Source organism: Corylus avellana, chromosome 10, assembly GCF_965113065.1.
Source record: "Corylus avellana chromosome 10, dhCorAvel1.hap1.2, whole genome shotgun sequence".
NCBI classification, from domain to species: domain Eukaryota; kingdom Viridiplantae; phylum Streptophyta; class Magnoliopsida; order Fagales; family Betulaceae; genus Corylus; species Corylus avellana.
Window position 1 is genome coordinate 2,655,234 of NC_142499.1, and position 20,591 is coordinate 2,675,824.

Here is a 20,591-nt window from a genome sequence, read left to right on the forward strand (position 1 = left end):
ATGCCACATCACTAATATAATTGCATTACACTCTCTTTAAAGCGCATCAAATAGTTGGTAAAATGTTCAAACCTTTAGCCAAATCAATTTGTCTATTCATGTTTTTCGGCTGCGGCTGGCAGTTCCATCAGCTCCATCTGGCAATAAACTTGGTAAATGATTTTTGATCTAGAAATGATTGATATAATATAAAATAGATAGAAGTTTTGAATTATTTGTATAAAAAAAAATTATTTATAGTGAGTTTTTTATTTGAATAGTAATAAAAAGTTATCGATAGAATATAAAAAGTAAAAATATTGGAGAATTTGTAAAGGTTACATCTTTTGAAGCTCCAAAAACATAAATCTGCACAAGGCTATACATCACCTCTTACTCTTTTAACATTCAAGTTTTGGTGCAAATTCTGGGTTTGTAGCTATTATGTCAACATCCCACTAAGTTTTAATTGAGTTCGACTTTATATTTAAATCTAAATCAAATTGGGGAGATTTTGACAACTTTCATTTTCGGTAGAGATTCTGCCAAACAATTTAATTATTATTTTTTTCCCATCACCTAAGTATACAAATCTAATTTCTTCCTAAATCATCTTCAACAAAAGAAACATAATTATACTTAAAAATTTCTTTAGACGCATTTCCATGATCATTTCCATGTCAGTTCCCAAAGGTTAATGGGAAAAAACAACACCTTTTGAAAGTTTGTCTACTACAAAATTTGATATCTTACAGATTTAAGTATTTCATGACCCAAAAAGAAAGACTTATTTTTTGAAGTATACAATTTAAGATTGCCGTAATGATTTAGCTCTCAACCTGAAAATTCAAAAGACAAGTAGATGTCTATGTAACTCAAAATTGCAGACAGGAGACTAGCACTTGGGTGTCCGATGCCTATGTGGCTATATTTACAATAAAAACAAGGTTTTCATGAGCCAAAGCTGATGCATATTCCATTCTCCGATATCATAACTAATGCATTCTCCTTGACTGCTTGTTATCTCTAAGAACTCCCTCAACAACACTAAATATTGCTGCCAGAAATAAAAGAAAAAATGAGAGCACTGATAATTTAAACACATAAAACCCATGTTCTATTGCTTTTCAAATAAAAGTAAATTGCCAAGATAAAGTTTGATAGATCTCTTGACAGTGCACAACTGACGCACCAAAAAGAAGCAAAAAAATATCTGAAATGTACTAGAAAGGCATGAAGCATGCAAAAATTGAAGTTGATTGGAGTTAGAAGACTCACTAGAGTAAGATTTTAATTTACAAACATCATTCTAGATTGCAGGCGTCCCATTGGCTGATGTACTTGTTAGGACTTTTAGTTGATCAAAGGCACACTGTATTTTATGCCTTTCTTCCATTGACATGCTGATTGCCTCCGAAGACTGGATTCATAATATAGAAGAAACCCAATCAACATGCATCTTAAAGCTAATTACATTACAAGACAAAATCACATCTAATACTACAAAAAATGGTGCTAAGCTAATCAAACCAACTTTGTAGTCAAAAGAAATTTGCAATGTGTTCATAAATCCAAGACAACTACCATACAGCAGCAATCAGAATCTAACCGAAAGTTTCTTTAATCAAACTAGATCTGAATTCTGATCCTGTATCAGAGTCGTACCAGACTAATATTTTGCCAAATCTAAGCTACCAACTTACAGGTGAAGTGAAAACTTCTATTCTTCAATGAATTTATCAGGTCCAAATATGACCACGGAGAGATCCATGTGGCACTCAAAATTAGAGTTCTGTTTTAAATTTCTCATTGTCTGTTCTAAATTTCACAATGAGAATATATGGTGCAAAGTGTGGCTATTGATATCTAGATGTGATATTTGATGAATGATGTACATAGAAAGGCATTTTGAATATTGAGCCTTGCATACTATGTTTTTAAAGTGAGGTATGTTGGGTCGCTGGTTCCAGGTCATCTCCAGCTTCAAGTTGTAATTGTGGTGCAATGGGGTATTCAAGGCATTTCCTCATAGAAGCAAAGGCGTATGTGCTTTGGGTAGAGAAAGGGTGTTTGCGTTAAGATTCATTGAAAGAAGTAGGGGTGTCTCTCGTGCAGTGCATTTGTGAAAGGTGTAGTTTGGCTGGCAAAGATGGTGGAGGCTCTGATTCAAGGAGGCGGCTGAGTTCATGAAATCTTGGAGGGTTGGCAACACTGCTAAGACCGCACAGAGATGCTCAAACCGGTATGGTAATTATTTGGTGTTGACAGAGGGTGGCGTGGCTTCATAGTTATACCAGATGGCCAAGAGGGAGAGGGATGGAAAAGATGTGCCCTTGAGCTGCAAAAGGTCATAGCTTTCTTCAAGGAGTTTTTCGAAGGAAATCGAAGAGGTGTCAACTGTGCTTCTACCCAGCTTTCCTACTGCAGCGGGAATAGAATACCTCACTTGGGGGAGTTTTTCATGGGCATGCTCGTTCAAGCAAGGCGGTGTGGTTGTTGGAGCCCATGAACCAGGTGCAAGGGAAAGAGACGCATAAGAATTCATACAAGGAGGTGCTGACTGGTGCAGGGAAGAGCACGAAAGCCTCCTGTAGGAATCCTTCAGCCAACTTCGTCACTGCTTGGACACTGGCTCAGTTCAGTTACTGTCGGGGAGGTACAAGGGAGGACAATCCCAAGTTTCACAATGAAGGTGGCTGTCATACAGCAAACGTGGCAGCAGGACAGAGTGGCTCAAGGGTTTCCAAAAATGACAATTGTTTTTGTCATGATATGTGAGCCCAGCTGGCACAACTGAGTGAAAGAGAATGATTGAATTCTTAAACACATGAATGAGGTATTGGACTTGTCTAAGTCAAGGTGTGTTATTAGCATAAAGGAGAAATGGTGAGATAGGGCCGAAACCAGGCCTAGGTTTGAAAGTTTCGCCTGTTGGACCAAACAAAAGGAGTTTGGGCAAGGGCCCGATAGTAGCTCGTGCTACTCATTTGACATGGCCCCAAAATCAAACCCTTAAGAGGGTGCAGTCACAGGTCGGGGATGTTGTTAAAATAAGGTTGGGCCTGGGTTCTAGTGCAGGCTATGCGGGCGTAGGCTTGAGCCACACCTGTGCCGTTGGGTCTTCGAGGATTTAGAAGACAAGTCTTGTAGTCACCAGCGAGTAGTCAAGAGAGATAAGGGGGCAGAGTTTTCTGAGGTTGTTGGTGGCAACCGTGTAGCCGACGGCAATCTTTCTTCACCAAAGGTCGATAGGGGAAACCCTATTATCGATAATGCATTGCCTTTGCCGGAGGCAGCTCAACTGCAAGTTTTTGTTCCACCTCCAATCTCGCCGGAGATCTTATAGCGAGGAGTAATATTTAGCTTTGTGCCCCCGGGCATGGGTCCTGTCGTTCGTTTTTCAGGTCTAGAGAGCTTTTCGAATGAGGGTAGAGATTCAGATTCTAATGATAGTTTTTCTGCTAATGACACAATTATGGATTAGCGTCTGACTCTATAAATGCTCCCTCTAAGGACAATTACCCTGAAAAGATAATTCCCAACTCTGCTGAGTGGACAATGGTGTTAAAAGGGGGAAAAAAGAGTTCGTTGGGTTGAATCTGCCTCGTTAGTCTTCATTGTCAGCGCAACTCAGGGGGGTAGTCTTATTGTGGGCAAGGAGTTGTGCCACTTGAAGAATTACAAGGAAAGTGAGTAGGCTTCCAGGGAGGGTGCTGCTAATTTTTTGGGTGAAAAATATTTTGTTCCATTGGCTGGGCCATCGGGGAATCGTGTAGAAAAAAGTAGTTTTTCATGCTCGGAATTGATGTTATGCTCTTGGGAGGAACCATTGTGCGTGAGCCTTTGAATTGTTGTCCTCTGGGGTGTTTTTCAATCCCGAGTGTTCAAGGTCTACTGCTTCAAGCTGGGTCCCACAGAAGGTGGACAACATTCATCACCGTGTAGGACTATCTTGTGATGGGTTTGAAGGGGAACTCATGGCATTGTTAACAACCCATTCAAGCGAGTCACAAATAGGGGGAGTGGGTCTCCAATTCCAAATCAGACAAGAGAGCAAAAAGAGAATTAAAAAGACTGTCTTGCTCCATTAATTATAATTCGACAGGTGGAAGCTCTAGCAGAAGTAGGGTTAAGAGGAGGGATATCTTAGTTGTCCCATGACCCCTAAATTATTATCCTGGAATGTAAGAGGGCTAAATGAGGAGGAGAAGCACCTTAGGTTTAGATAGTTACTCAGAGATTTGAAGACAAATGCATTTTGTTTGCAGGAGATAAAATTGGAGTTTATGACTTGCAGTATTGCATGTAGCTTGTGGGGATGTAGCCATGTTATTGGGGTTGTTCAGATTCAAAGGGGGCTTTCGGAGGTATTTTGATCATGTGGCATAAGAGGGTGGTTAAAAAAGTAAGTGTGGTGTGGAGACTCGAGTCTCAAGGAAGCTTTCCCAGGTTTATATAACATGGCTAGTATGAAGGATACGCCTGTTGCTGCTAACATGGATTACTCAAGTGATTCCCTTCAGTGGAATATTAGCTTCATCCGTTTGGCTCACGATTGGGAAGTGGATGTTCTAGCTTCCTTCTATAACGTGGTCAAACAATAGAGATTCTCTCTCTTGGTCTAGACTTGTTAGATTTTTAGTTTCCCCTGACTTGACCCAAAGGAGGTTGCTTAGACTATGTTCGAATCATTATCATATTCTTGATTGTGTAAGTTTTCATGGAGATGGAAGGTACTTTAAGTTCAAGAACATGTGATTAAGACCAGATGGCTTGATAGATAGTGAAACAGTGGGGGACTTCCTACCACTTTCAGGGTTCAGCGAGTTATATTTTCGCTCGCAAACTTATAGCTTTGAAAGGTGATTTAAGAGTTTGGAATGAGAAGTTGTCTGGCAATGCAGAAAGAAAGAAATTCTTCTGGAAGAGTTCTTAGTGAGGCGGAGAAAATTGAGAAAGGCAGCAGTAATTAATGATTTTAAGAGAGCAACTCTTCTGGAGGCAAAAATTGAGGGAGTTGTGGTTAAAAGAAGGTGACAAGTGCACAAAGTTCTTCCATCGAGTGGCCAACTCAAATAGGAGGAATAACTCCATTGATTAGTGAGAGGTTAATGGTAGATTCTCTTTAGATCAATCTAAGATTAGAGATCATGTTGTGTCGTTATACAATAGCTTGTTTATGGAACGACGTAGTTGGAGGCCTAGGTTGGATGTCCTTACTTCATTAGAAGTACTTTATCTAATCAACCTACTTACTTCATGTATCTTTTTTCCCTCTCAATTGGTGTTGCCATCCGCATAGAGAAGTCGCAGAGGAACTTTTTGTGTATTGGTGAAGAGTTCACCTATCAATAACAATGTCGTGTTGTTTCCTTAGATTGTCCATGGTAAGGATCTTACCTATGGCCGCCGACCAAGCAAGAAAGGCCATCTTCAAAGGAACTTTAGTCCACCAAGAGAACTGAGAGCCATCATTGCGATCCAAGACACTGCAGAATGATCTAACAGGGAACAACCCTCTTTTGGAGGGAACCCACCAAAATTTGTTTTCACCTTCCTGTCTCTCTTTAACTAAATACGACACCCTATAGAACGAAGCAAAGACATCTACCTCCCAGTCATGAGCCGCTCTAGCAAATTTTACATTCCATTGAATGGAGCCACCCAACATCTCCAAGTATGCCTCAACAAAAGCATCCTTTGCATAAGCAATACCATATAACACTAGAAAGGCTTCCTTAGGGGTCAAATCCCCACATGACAAATTATGCCAGAATTTGACCATTGAGCCATCTCCCACTTCAAATTTGGTATGACTAGAGAACTTTTCCCCAACCCCTTCTAATATTTTCCCATAACCCCACCCCATATGTCTCAAGAGGCTCGTTAGAACACCACCCACCCTGTAAATTACCATACTTAAGAGTCCACCCAACTCTCCACCAAGCTTCTCACTCATGCACATAGCACCAAAGCCATTTCCCTAAGAAAGCACGATTGAAAATCAACAAGTTCCGGACGCCCAACCTCCATCAGAGATTGGAGAAAAAAGCTTGGACCAACTCACCAGGTGATAGAAGAATATCAAGAGCTGGGAAGACTTTTCTATTCATACTAGATTTGAGGTCGGTTATAACTCCAAAATTAGACTTTGGCATGATGTGTGGTGTAGGGATAAAGCCCTCGAGGAGAATTTTCAAACTTGTTCAGTATGTCCTGTTGTATGGATGCTTTAGTGGTTGATTATTCAAAGGTTTCTAGTAACTTTCATCAATGGAATGTTAACTTTCTTAGAGTGGCTCACGATTGGGAAGTGGATTCTTTTACCTCGTTTTTCAATTTGTTGTACTCCTTTAACTTCAGACGGGGTGGCGAAGACAAGCTTTGTTGGGTACATTCTAAGAAAGAGTTGTTTGATGTTAAATCTTACTATAATGTCTTTGTTCCCCATGTTAGTATTCTTTTCCCTTGGAGAAGCATTTAGGGGGATAAAAATCCCTTGATAGTGGTGTTCTTTGCATGGTCGGCTGCCTTAGAGAAGATATTAATCATGGATAATCTTAAAAAGCAACATATCATTGTTGATTGGTATTGTATGTGTAAGAGGAGTGAGGAGGAGTCAGTTGACTACCTTTTACTCCTTTGTGAGATGGCTAGTGCCTTTTGGAATACCATCTTCAGCCAAGTAGTGTTGGCTTGGGTCATGCCTAGTTGAGTGGTAGACCTCTTTGCTTGTTCGAAAGGGCATTTTGGAAGGATTCAAAATGCTACTGTATTGAAGATGGTACTGTCTTGCCTTATGTGGTGCCTTTGAGGGGAAAGAAATTATCGGAGTTTTGAAGGCCAATAGATAGTGGTGGAATTAAAGAATGTTTTCTTCAAGACTCTTTACCATTAGACAGTTGTTGTTTACTTGTATATTTCTAGTTTTCATGATTTTCATCCTTCCTCTAGCTAGGTGTTTCTCTTGTATACTACCTATATACTTGGGTTGCGCCTTTTATTGAATTGTGTTTACACACCAAAAAAGAAGGGGGGGGGGGGGGGGGGGGGGGGGCATTAGGGTTTAGAAATATGCTTCCCACACAAAAGTGACAATATACACACATACATGCACAACCCACTAGTTTATATTATCACATTAACTTTCACGGTTTTTTAACATATTAAAATGCCCCAGTCATCACAAGAGTTAGTAATATTCAAGAACTAAGGTTGCGCCCCTCTACGCATTTTGATATATACTTTATTACTCATCAAAAAAATATTCAATAGCTCCATCCTTTGGATTAGCATAAATAGATGAATGTGCTTTATGACATGCTAAGTGACATTCTTGAGATGCAAAATTGTACCTGGAAAGATAGTATTTTTTGTAATATATGGTCAATTTCTGCCTTGAGTGAAGAGATAATTTGCTGAACTTTAACATCCTTGTGCATCAATATAAGGACAGAAACAATGGCGTTGATTCTACTTGAACAGTCTGTTGCATATTTAGGAGGAAAAAGCGACGAACTACTGTCAGTTATCAATGACCCCATCATCTTCAACACAAGATCCAGAAGTTTGCGACTTCTATCAAAGAAGAAAAAGCAAGGTATGAGATAATAACGGAGTGTAGGAATGGAGACATTGGGCTCTTCATGATCCTCTTGAATGCACTGCATGTAAAGCAAAAACAATAAGAATTACTGGACCAAGTTTTGGAAAGAATCAAAATACTCAATAATAAGCTTTGTGATCTTGGGAAAAAATATGCACAAGCAAATACACATTATAATTTTTTTTGATAAGTAGATCATACAAACTATGAGATTTACCACAACAAGATACGATTCGATATTAAAATCTGTATTATCAATGAAAAAACTATAGGGATAATAGCTTTTGTAATTCTCCTCCTACATGAAAAGGTAGCATATTTCAGTTTTGCACATGCCATGAAACACTTCATTTACATAAAACACATTGAATTGCTTACGATAACCCTCTGAGGAGAACAGAGAAGAAAAAAATAATGACTTCCGCACTCCTTGAATAAATGAGTACCCAAAAACAAACCACTACAAGCACAATCAGGCAACATAAACTAAGTAATGCAGCGCCTACATAATGATCTTTTTTTATTTAAAAAAGTTGAAAAAAATACTACTTCAAACTAATCAAAGGCAGATATCAAACAAGATAAAATACTTACATGCACAACATCAATCAGATATCCTAAAAGGAAATTGCTTAGAGTAATAATACTTTGCTCAGAAAGTCTTGTGGGTTTGGAATCCAGCATAGCAAGCATTCTGAGCATTGCACAAGCATTGTCTAGAGGTGGCTTTAGTAACTGATAGGCAAACGTCACATCAAGAAGAAGTGTTAAGAACCAATCAACAATCAACAATCAACAGATAAGCAAAGAACAAAAATTGTTCAAACAAAGCTCCATTTGTTTCGATGTAAAGCGAAAAACATTTTCCTAAAAATTGATTTCTTGGAAAACATTTTCCGGTGTTTGGAGCGTACAGAAAATCACAAATATTTGTTATATATATTTTTTCATTCAACCATATTAAACTTTAAATTACGAAAATGTCTCGACCAAGTCCTGATGGTGACCTTGCCGGGTCCTAGCGGTTCCCAACCAAGTCTTGGCATTGTACTAACCGGATCCCGGCGGTGTCCCAGTCGATTCTCAACGGAGTCCTAATTGGGTTCCCGTGGTGTCTTAACCGGGTCCTGGTCGGGTCCCAACAGTGTCCTAGTCGAGCCCCGGCTGGTTCTGTCGATTTGAAAATGAGATGCTCAAACTCAGAAAATGGTTTACGGTTTTCAAAAATGAAAACCATATTCCGAAAACTAAAGAGGCTTTTTCGGTCAAACCAAAAATATTTTCCATTGACTATTTTTTTTTGTCGCACCAAACACCCGTAAAGACGGAAAACATTTTTCAGAAATCATTTTACACCGAAACAACCGGAGCCTTAGTATTTCTTTCTATAAATGATAAATAAAATATACAAACAAAGTTCTTGAGTATAAAATAAAGGAAAAAAAAAAGTAACGTTCAAATTAAGAAAGTTTAGTCAACTTACTATCTGTTCAAGTGTTACTTTCTCTAGTATTTGAAAAACAAGAGAATTATCACCAATCTGCGACAGGTTTGAGCAAACAACATTGGTGAGTAACTTAAATGTTCCTCGGTTTCTGATCTTTGTATCACTCTCTAAAATAGAATACACGTTTCCTGCAAAGATCAAAATATCTTTTCAGATTAAAATAATCATTAACCATGAGTCTGTGTAGAAGTAAATGAACTGGATCCCCACAGATAAAACAAGCTGCACATAGTTGTCCAAGCATAAACTACTTTCAGCTTGTGATGCAGCGGCTTACCTACAGATGATATATTCCAACCCACATTTGGATGAAGCTTTTTAAAACTCAATCTTGTCATAGTTACTACTTTTGACAACTTTCTTTTCAATTATGAGTTATTATTTAATAATCTACAGCAAAAAATACAGGAACCCGCACACATGTATATTTGTTTATGGGTATACATGTATATACATAATAATCACCAGGAACATTAACTTCTGTGGAAACATTATTCAAATTCTTAATGAGTTTGCTTGCAAAAGAGAGATGTGAAGCATGCTGGATGAAAGTTTTCTATATCTACCGGTAAATGTACAAAGAAGGGTAAGGTTAATAAATGACACCCATCTGGACAGATAGGGAACCATATCTTGTCTGGAAATAATAAACAAAGATGAGTTCACCAAAGAAGTAATTCTAAGGTACCGGGGAAAACTTTGAAACGCAAGAGCAAAGTGATGAAGAAACTGATATGGTCAGTAATTTTGATATGTCCTGCAGTATATGCCGAATGCAGGACCTCTATGATTCGAAATAATATAAATTGCTCCAAATCCGGACCTGCAAATAGTCAGGCAAGAAAGAAAATGTTAATTCCAAATCTTACTTCAAAAAAAATAGTAAATATTCATTTTTCAGTAGTTGCCTAGTCATCTAATTTGACCAATTCTAACTTCTTGATTCAAGAATTGCAAGAGGAATAGCATAGCTTTGTACTCTATGCAGCTTCCCCCTACTTCAGTGGAGGTCATACCATATACTGAAGAGCAGAAGCATAAATTTCCCTAAAAACTTAATGCAGTTGGAAATTACATTGATTATCCCAGATATTTCTAAATGAGTATTTCACCACCATTTATGAAATCAAATCTGGAAATACAGTAGCAACAACATTTGACATGATCCGTACTGTCAATCTTTCAGCTAATTCAAGGACATTGTTACTCATTTGATAGCAGAAATATATCTTTCAGAAAGGTCATTTTGCCTTAATTCTTTTAAGTAGAAATTCTATATTAACTGAAGAAATAAAAGCTGAGGGAATTTATGTCTTGCTGCCCGAGATCATTCTACTGTCCAAAGAACAAACACGTCTAAACTACTCAGTGATGTTTTAGTACTCTGAGAGGTACCTTAAGCATTGCAGCTTAATTTCGAAATCAAGAGCTTCCTTGATGTGTTTAGCAAGGATATGTCAAGTAATTTTCCCAGGAAAGCCATTATCCATAGAAATTTGAAGATTATAAACATAAGAGTGATTTGCATACAAAGAAAACCAAGTTATCTATGCTAGTAAAGCATCAATTGCATGAATACTAAAGCAAGTTTATATGCAATAAATAAAACCTGGTTACTACATTAAAAGTTCCTGCACGATCAAGTTCATGAAGATTTGAACTAACAGACAAGTAATACTTACTTAAGCAACAAGAAGCTATTGACTTCAACAAAGGTGAATCCAAATTAGAGAAGTAATAAAGGCAACACAGAGAGAGTTCCTGAGAATCTCTAGGAAGCCTTATGAAAGGACCATAACATATATTTCCTGCAAGATAAAAAAGAACAGGAAACTGAGTGATACCGCTCCAGGAGTTACAGACTAAATAATGTCTTCAGCAAATTTAATTTTACCATCATCTTGACATGTGCTGTAAAACTTTAGCAATGAGTGTTGCATGTTGTCATATTCCCTTGCAAATGAAGAGTCCACCAGAGTACATTGTCCAAGGCGAAGTTGCAGATGCAACACAGCCTGTAATTTCAGGGGGAAAAGTACCCATGTAACTTTTTTTATTTTTTTTATAAGTAATTGCCCCCAAGGGGAGGGGAAAGTGGGATATTCGAACTAGTAGCTTCCGTTTCATGAGGCATAGCCTCCTGCCAATTGAGCTACCACTTGGGGAGGGGAAAAGTACTCATGCAATTATAAGTAAATAATAACAAACTGGAGGTGAAGATTATAACTTTAAAATATGGGGTGCCAAAAAACTACTTTTTCATCTTAACAACTTCTCCAAAAATAAAACCTTTTTGCCTGATTGCTGCAACTAGAAGTGTACACAAGGTAAATTGTATGGTTACCTGGGTACAAGATGGATGCGTATCATCTAGCAAGATTAGCAAGGGAGGGAGCTCTCTTATCCAACCAATCCGATGCTCTAATATTTCTAGGCACAGCCTTTTCTCTTTCTACAATATGTACAAACATATTGGCAATAAATTGGTGAGAGAGGGACATGGTGATTCTAAGCAATTACTAAAGAATTGTGTCCCAAAAACTTAAAAAAAAAAAAAAAAAAAAAAAAAAAAAAAAAAAGAAAAGAAAAGAAAAGAGGAGAAGAAGCTTACAGGAATAAGCATATCTTCAATTGTAGAAAGGCATGCCAATTTCAATGAAGGCTCAAGATTCCTGAAAGTCTTGGTAAATACCTGCAATTAAATTGTTATGACTTTAACATTATCATTGGATTTCTGGTGTCTCTCAGGGAACTCTAGATTTATAAGATAAATAATTAAACATCAACCAAAGTGCATGAAGCATGAATAGACATTCCAATTAAGAAAGAGAAAAAGAGAGAGAAAAAAGAGAGAGAGAGAGAAGAAGCTTACAAGAATAATCATATCCTCAATTGTAGAAAGGCATTCCAATTCCAATGAAGGCTCAAGCTTCCTGAAAGTCTTGGTAAATACCTGCAATTAAATTGTTATGACTTTAACAGTATCATTGGATTTCTGGTGTCTCTCAGGAAACTCAAGATAAATAATTAAACATCAACCAAAGTGCATGAAGCATGAATAGACATTTCAATTAAGAAAGACAAAAAGAGAGAGATTCTCTTGCTAATCAATAATTCTTAAAAGCATAAGTCAGACCTGAAGAAGACGAGATCTCCAATTGCTCTCCACTTGTGAAAAAAGTTTCGGAAAAAATGGAAAAAGTGAAAGTAAATGTTTTTCCCAGACTCCTTTACCAAACCTTGTGCCATTACAAATCTGCAAAATTATATTAAACCAGTCAAATTAAAAGGAAAACATTTTCACTCATCCATACAAAATGAGCCTCTTACTTGAAACATCAGACGTCTTAACAATAACAACCTCCATATTAAATCAGAAAAGTAGGTTTTACTAAGGGGACACGTGAATGTGATTGCTCGAGAATTGGCCTTTTACTTGAAAGATAAATGACAAACTTTTTTTTTGTGAATAAAAAAAAGATTTACTTTTTTTTGCAATGCATTGATAATTTGCATGTACTGAATTTACTTTTACTTGATTGGCTCTCTTTTTTTCTGAAGGAAAGAAAAAGAATCTTTACAATTTAACCATTTAGTAACATGAGTTGCTTAACATATTATGCATATGAATTATTTATAAGTCGTAAAACAATTGCATTGATAGAATGTTATCTAGCATTCTTATGTGCATAGGGTAATTAAGCACAAGCTTTGCACTCCATATGTTACATACAAAAAATAATAATTTATAGGTTAATTTTAATGATCGCACCCACATACAGAAAATCAACTCCAACTATGTGCAATATTGCAACTACATATTTTATCATAGCCCACAAATGTTCTTAAAAAATCCATTGTCATGTTTTACTATCACTTTTCAAATCAACATTGTCATTTGACATTAATATCAATACAGCCACCCAATATCTCTATGTTTTGAAACCCACGTGGTTCATGACAATTGCTAATCAATTAAAATTGATACAGAACACAACATCTATGATTTCACCAGTTTTTAGTAATTGGATTAAATAATTAATCAAAAACAAAATATTAGGAATTTATGGCTATACCCACTCATCATAATTGTCAATTGTATTTTTACACCTCATCATAAAACTTTCTATAGATTGATTATACAAATCCACATTGGCAACATTTTTAAGACCATGCATCTTTAAAATCATATGCACATAATGGAGCAAGATTCAGACCTTTCTAAGCAGCGCATTTTCTATAAACTCTAGAAATTTCTCCAACACAGCAGGAGGAGAGATCCATTCACTGAATTGCAAAAGTATTCCCATAATCAGAACGTTCAAGATAAAATATCTGTCGTCATCCTGCCAAGCAAAAATAGAAAGAATTAGACCAATTCAAAATACAAGAACAGCATTGTACCCACCATAAAAATAATAAATAATAAATAAATAGGGTCAAAGGAGATATGTCAAATTTTATCACAGAAACATATGCAAAAGAAAGGAAGTCCAATCAAAACAATTGAATTAAAGGAGAAAAAAGAATCTAGCATTGTCATGTGGGAGCAAAGATAATGATCTGAAAACTTGTATTGAGGCCATACCTTTTCTGAAAGCTGCCCCGTCGGATTGAGGGGAAACACTAGTAGTATCTTCTTCATTAACAATGACAAGATACTTTCATCCCACACTGTCACATCAGATTGTCCTTGAGGAAGTTGATATTCTGATTTACCCTTGTCAGTCCCATAAATAAAAAATCTGAATGTAATATCTATGCTCTGAAGTATACATAACAGACAATCAAATGACTGTGCATCAAGAAGTGGCATGGTATGAGCCGATGGAATAAAATCTTGGAAACAATTGATTAAAACTGGCACAAGATCCTTTAGTTTCTTGATGATGAGAGGAAACCCTGCACAAACAAAGCAAGCATATGCCAGGACCATCAGAACTTCAGCACGTTACTATCTCATATTGGAGAGAGAGAAACAAAGAGAGAGAGAGAGACGGTATGAGAATGGAAGTACACGTAATAATCCCGTAATATTACTAAGTAAAGAACAAGCTAGAGAACAACAATAACAATAATAATAATAATAATAAGATGTGAACTTCACTTTTCTATTTTGCTTTTTATATGAATAAATAAATTTACAAAAAGATGTCTTGAAAACTCATAAACCAAACAATGAAAGTGATAGAAAAAAAACATTATAGGTTTCAGAATTATAAATATGGTAAATTTGATCATTGAATGGAAGCTGGTAGGGTGAGCTATAATATCTAATTCCAGGGATGAAAGAAAATTTTTAACAATGAAAGATTTGATTATTCCTGTTACCACCAGTGCAATATTAGGCAATTAATCTGAGTAAAGTTCTCCTACATTATCAAAAAAAAAAAATATTAGGCACCCATTTTTATGATCATGCAAGTTATATTCTTTTATGACGAGGAACCCTTCCAAAGCAGGGCCATTTCATGTACTCACCCCTATCGGGTAAATCTAGGACCCGTACAAAGCTCTACCCCCTCCACACGAACCAAGTAATATTCTTCGCCGGCAAGCTGGCCCCAATAAATTGTTTGCACCCAAGAAGATTCAAACCTTGGACCTAATGGAAATATCCTAGGCCCCTACCATTTGAGCCAACCCCTTGGGGTCATCATTGCCCTAAATCAATCACTGAATGCTGACATAAAAAAAATATAAATACAAGAAAGGTAAAAGATGCTTTCACATACCAGCAGATTTTGTAGACACATCAGGCTCAAAAACATGTAACATTCCTTGTCCAGCATCATTCTATTAAATTAAGAAGGAAAGCATTAGGATTTGATATCACCCAAATAAATTAGAGAAACATGTAACTTATTGAACTTTAGAGGAAAACATTGATTGTGAAAGTTGTAGACATCACAATCCTTACGAGGTAAGACTCATAACTAAACAAGGAAAACCAAAGATGACCATCATCACACAGCACTATCCCATTAATTCTCTTCTTTTTTTCTTTTTTTTGATAGATAATGTTGCATATATCAAAAAAGCACAAATTTAAAGGGGCGCAACCCAATTATACAGGAAGTATAACAAAGAGCGCCTAAGTGCACCCAAAATAAAAACTTGAGCTCACACGGAGCACCCACAATTGCATGCAAAGTTTCAAGAGTAAAATATAGTTATGAAAAGATAGAAGACAATGATTCATCAAAAGATAAAAGACAACACACAAAACAACTGGTACATTTGCAATTGATAATTAGAATGTACTTTTTCACATGAGTCAACTTCTTTGTTATTACATGGCACCAGTGACAAGCATAGCAGCAAGCCAGTAAGAACATTCTTGAGTTTTCCCTTGTCCTGTAAATAGAACTGGTTGTTCCGTAGAATGTCCCCATAATTTTGAAGAATCTGTTGATGAAGCAAACATTAAAATCTTTAAGAAAATGTCAAAACCAAAAACAATATGATTAAACTTAAAAGAATCACTCTAGTTCCTTTGAAATCAGACTGATTAGCATCCAAAAGCAGACATTTTAAAGGAAACCTCAAACAAGGGTAAAAATGACTTCAATATATGCATTTTCCTTTTTTGCTATTTGACCATAACCTCGATGGGAATGGAACCTGTTACCTCACTCACTATCTTATAATATCTGGGTGGATATGGCATAAGCCATTAGAGCTAATGACCCAGAAAAAACAGCATGGCTTCTCAAATTGCTTAGATCAGAAAGATTTCAAGAGACAAATGCTAATAACATAATCACGCAAAAAACAAATTACAAAGATTACCTAACAGAATCAGGTTAAGATACCTTTTCAGCATACAAGAAAAAAGACAGTGGATGATTCTCGACAACAAGGTCAAGAAATTTGAATGCCATCAACCGAACGTCAATTGCTAAATGTGTCATTGCATTAAAAATATATGCCATTATTAAGGAAATGAAAAGCTCTTGATTATCCTGGACAAGAAAAACAGAGAAACAAATGTCACAAAAATGGATAACTGGTGATGAGCAACAATAAATACTACAATAATTTTTAAAAAAGAAAAAAGAATAACCTCTTTACAGGTAGGGAATATCACTGACTTAAAAAGTTGATATAGTGTTTCTCGAACCACTTTATCATCATCCCCAATTCGTTCACGCAGTTTCTCTACGACAGGATATTTGTGCAACCTCAGCTCTGCTGGATGTTTACGGAATAAATCCTTAATACCCATCAATGCATCTTCAGAGAGGAACAAAATTTGAGCTCAACTGTGAGATAGCCACTCAATACAAAAGAAAGGTTTGATGTGAACACTAAAAGCTGGATAAAACAACCAGAAAAATAAGGGCATAACTTTCAAACCTTACCAAAAAATTCCCCTCAAATCAAAAACTTCAAGATTTAAAAACCTTTACCACCAAAATAATTTTTGTTTCTTACATTCTCAATATTTAAACATGGAATTGTTCTGCAAAGCCCTACCAACATCATTTGAACACTTAGGGCGATTCTTTACACTGAGAACATTTTTCACAATAATGAACACTTCCATGATAATAAGGAAGTACCTCTACGAACTTTTGGGTTGTGATGGGATGTTTGTTGAAGAAGTTCTTTCAAAGTCAAACCTTTCTTGTTCACAGCTAAACCTTCCTTTTCTGACGCCACACTCTGCTCAGGAAGAATAATTGCTGTTCATAACAAGCACAAGTAAACTTTTAGTCAATACATTCGTTTACCATTCATTGGAACAACACCAAATATTTCAAAGGTTTAAAAGAGAAAAATATCTTTCACAAGCTCTTCAGGCACTATAAAATTATACCGCCATTATAGTTAACAATCAAAAATAAAAAATAAAATAAAAATGTAACGTAAACTAAAATGACTTTTACATAACCAATAAAATGTTAAGAAAACCACAAAAAAGAATAAAGATTAAATAAAAGGTTGGGTTTTATGTGCTTCAATGAATAAAGCACAATAAAATCCTAAAGACAACTGAACATTTATGGAGTTTTCAAAGAAAAATCATGTGATATTTGAGATGATCCAATTCCCGATTCGCTTTAAGAAAAATTATCCCATTTTGCCCAAAAATTTCAAATTCCTTTAAATTTTTTTTCTCTGAAACAAAACTATGCCTTATTAAATCCAGTATATGCGTAACACTTACAATGAAATTTGTAATAAGAAAGACTCTTCTAGTTTATACCTTTGAATTTAATTTCAGTATTCGTAGCATTATTCGCCGGCGGCAATTTCCTGCCAATCTTTCGCTTTATTTTCTGCAGATATTCGACAAACAACATCATAAGTAAGCCTCCCCTGGATCAAACAAAAGATCAATTAAGTGTTTTGTGCTACTGCATAGATTACTACCTTGAAGTCGACTCCACGCTTTTGCTGCTTTGAAGAAGCTTTCGAACGTGTCATTTTCACTACAAAAAGCACAAACATAATTGAACGGCGTAGTCTAGGATTTTTAAACCCTAAATTTGTTTTACTTTCTATGATATGAAAATCTCAGCTGAACTAAACAAACCAGTTGCTACAGCCTACGGGCACATTTTAAATAATTAGTCCTTTCCCTACTAGGTTAAGGCTTCGTTTGTTTCGGAGTAAAATATTTTCCGTTGTAAAATATTTTCTGGGAAGTCATTTTATAGGCGTTTGGCGCGCACACAAAAAATGACAAATATTTTTTATATTTTCATTTAATCATATTAACCTATAAAATGTAATTTTTATTCAAATAATTTAACAAATCAAACTAAAAATTATGTTTAATTAAAATATACAAATTAACTAACAATAATCACATAATTAAAATATACAAATTCTTATTTGGTCAATACAATCTTTTCTGCTTCCATAAAGAATACTATCCATATATTTCCCTCTTTCATACTCTCGATTAACATGAGGTTCCCTACGTAATAATCTCCTAGATCTAATATCTTCTAACAACCCCAACAACAAGAACAGATGCAACTGTGGCTATAACTGCCGAAAGAATTGTTTCATCCATCTACAAACAACACAAAAATGGAGCCAATCCTAAGTGAGAGAAGCAATATGCAAAAATGCAATCAATTTGATATTTTTTCCTCAAGATCTAAACAAAACAATTAAAATTTGATAATTCATGAACCAAACAAAGCAAAAATAAGTTGTAGAAATAGATCAATCCCTCTTATAAAACTAATGGTAATAACATGGTGACGAATCTCCAAAATTACTTATTTAAGTACTAAATCATGGAAGAGTATCTGGTTTGTTTGAATAAAGTTCAAAGATTAAAGTTGACCTTTTGGAAACCTATAACCGTTAAGAAAATGTTCCATTGACTCTGAAGGATTTGTTACTTGATGAAAACTTGAAATATACACGCACATATATATACATGTATGTCAAATTGTTTTCTCTGTCACAACAAATTGAAAAATATCTAAAGATTGCAGCTGGACAGGAGTTACTGAAATGGGGATCGTGGTCATTTGGTAAAAGCCATTTGCTACTTCCTTAGAATAAATTATGGAATTCAAGGTTTAATCTCCTATCAGCTATATGACCGAGTAAAATTGTTAGCCTAATTGCAACCCCTCATTTACAGATCAATTGACTGCAACAAGAGAGAGATTCTCAGATGCAAGTCAATGTGTAGAAATTGATATGGGCGTACAACTATCTGATATGGTGGTGATCAAATGCAGAAATGCCTACTGAATGGAAGCTAGCTTGATCTTCTAATGATGACAAATTTGGGCACAATGATGCTGGTTGTCCCAAGAAGGGAACTGTTAGATAGAAAAGGATCCCTAAAGGAACCATCCAAGCAATAGAAGATAACAATGGAACTTTAGATGGAAAAAAGAGGAAGAGAAACTTAGGCAGGAGCTTGCAACAGAACTCAGAAAGGCTTAGAGGACAGGTTAGGAGAAAAATTTTGAGCTACTGGAATTTTTCAGCTGGAGTTGAGAAGCAAATGAAATGAAAGTTGGATAAAGACTCAGGTCATCAAATTGATCGAAAAAAAGGTTCAGTGTCTGAGCTCATAGCACTGGATAATAAAACACAGAACATAAATAATTGGTATAGAGGAGGATCAAAATTACTTGACCATTGATAACCGACACCCCAAAACATACTACAATGGAAGTAGACCAATAGTCTCAAGAGAAAATAATGAGGCTAAAAGGGGCAAAAGTGAATAGAAGACAATATTCTAAAAGGGGCAAAAGTGAATAGAAGACAATATTCACTTGGTCTCTGTTTTCTGGGTGTAGAAGACAATATTGTCTTCCTTAACAGTTTATTCTGTAATGCATTGGCTCAGCAGATTCTTTGGTGACAGTAGAATAATATTTTAGTTATAGGCATATAACTTCATCACTCTTCTTTTCCTTTTTTCATCTTTCTTTAACTTTCATATACACGAACAGGTTGAACATAGGTAAAAGTACTTAAAGGCAGAAACAAAAATGACTTCCTCCATTCAAATCCACAGGCACAATTATACTTAAAGCACGTACAGATAGCAGGAATTCAAAAAAAAAAATCAAGTGAGAGACCCAAATCTTGAATCTTTATCTCCACCAAGAGAAGCACCTCAAACTGCCCACAGACAAGGATACAGGAAAACTCACTGCTTAGAGAAAACCCATAAACCCAAAATCGTATCTAAAGCTAAAAAAACCAACCCACTTAAATTCTCCAAGCAATAAAAATCTTCAAAATATTTCCCATATCAATCCAAGCAAATCATCAAACACATCAGATACAAAGCGGAAACATGTAAAACAAGCACCAAAAATCCAAAAACCAAACAGAAACTCACGCCAAATCCCAACAATTCTAGCCAGCAGAGGAACCCACAACTCAAAATCCCAAAAAATATCAAATTTATGTTTTTTCCATCAAAATAGAGATTCAAACCCCCAAAAAACACAAATCTAAAGAAAGAAGAAAGTGCCTTAGATGCAAGCTGAGAGAGATATCTTTCAGGCAGGCAGAGCGATATGAGAAAACCCTAGGAGCAGTCGAAGAACGACGTAGTTTCTTGCTCAGCCGTACCTGTAGTGCTGCGCGTGGTGGTCGGCTTCGGTAGTGCTGCGGTGCTGCGTTAAGGCTGCCTGCACTGTGCGTTGGGTTAGTTTGTTGAAGAAGGGTGCTGTTTGGTTGCAGCACTTGGTAGAAACCCCTATTCCAGTGTACGGGTAATCTTATTCCAGTGTGAGGATTATATTATTCTGGTTTAGTGTTGGAAGTTCTGACTGTTTAAGCTATTATCAAGCTGCTAAGTGGGCACATTTTAATAAAATCATATTCTAGTTCACGGCTGTGATTTCTTTAAATAAATTCAAGGGTTAAAAATATGTCACGTCATCAAAGACATTAAAGCTGAAACTTAATGTCAATCATACTCGGTATTATGTCTAATATTAATATTTTATTTATTAGGATTAAGATTTTTAGCATGTTTGTGTCTAATATTATATT

The 20,591-nt window shown here is 36.0% G+C and overlaps 1 protein-coding gene across 1 annotated transcript; it reads right to left on the minus strand.

The window, feature by feature from the left end:
* Positions 1-754: 754 nt before the first annotated feature.
* On the minus strand, positions 755-20,237 carry LOC132162022 (uncharacterized). The gene is made up of 22 exons (XM_059572265.2): positions 20,166-20,237; positions 17,472-17,530; positions 17,305-17,377; positions 16,658-16,780; positions 16,159-16,328; positions 15,908-16,057; positions 15,357-15,500; positions 14,828-14,888; positions 13,681-13,994; positions 13,310-13,438; positions 12,229-12,348; positions 11,965-12,045; positions 11,704-11,784; positions 11,437-11,544; positions 10,987-11,107; positions 10,775-10,900; positions 9,781-9,915; positions 9,069-9,220; positions 8,180-8,320; positions 7,335-7,643; positions 1,258-1,399; positions 755-1,036 (listed from the first exon to the last, which is right to left on the minus strand). Exons 2-21 carry the CDS (start codon positions 17,523-17,525, stop codon positions 1,289-1,291), a joined length of 2,703 nt encoding a protein of 900 aa, XP_059428248.2. The 5' UTR covers positions 17,526-17,530; positions 20,166-20,237; the 3' UTR covers positions 755-1,036; positions 1,258-1,288.
* Between the last annotated feature and the right edge of the window lie 354 nt (positions 20,238-20,591).

What these genes read in the sequence shown, in the direction of transcription:
- LOC132162022 (XM_059572265.2), bottom strand. Translation starts at nt 17,525, where the DNA reads ATGACACGTTCGAAAGCTTCTTCAAAGCAGCAAAAGCGTGGAGTCGAC. An exon ending in TATTCCCTACCTGTAAAGAG is followed by an intron (nt 16,058 to 16,158) that starts GTTATTCTTTTT and finishes TTTCTTGTCCAG; the next exon opens with GATAATCAAGAGCTTTTCAT. An exon ending in CGGGGCAGCTTTCAGAAAAG is followed by an intron (nt 13,439 to 13,680) that starts GTATGGCCTCAA and finishes TTTGCTTGGCAG; the next exon opens with GATGACGACAGATATTTTAT.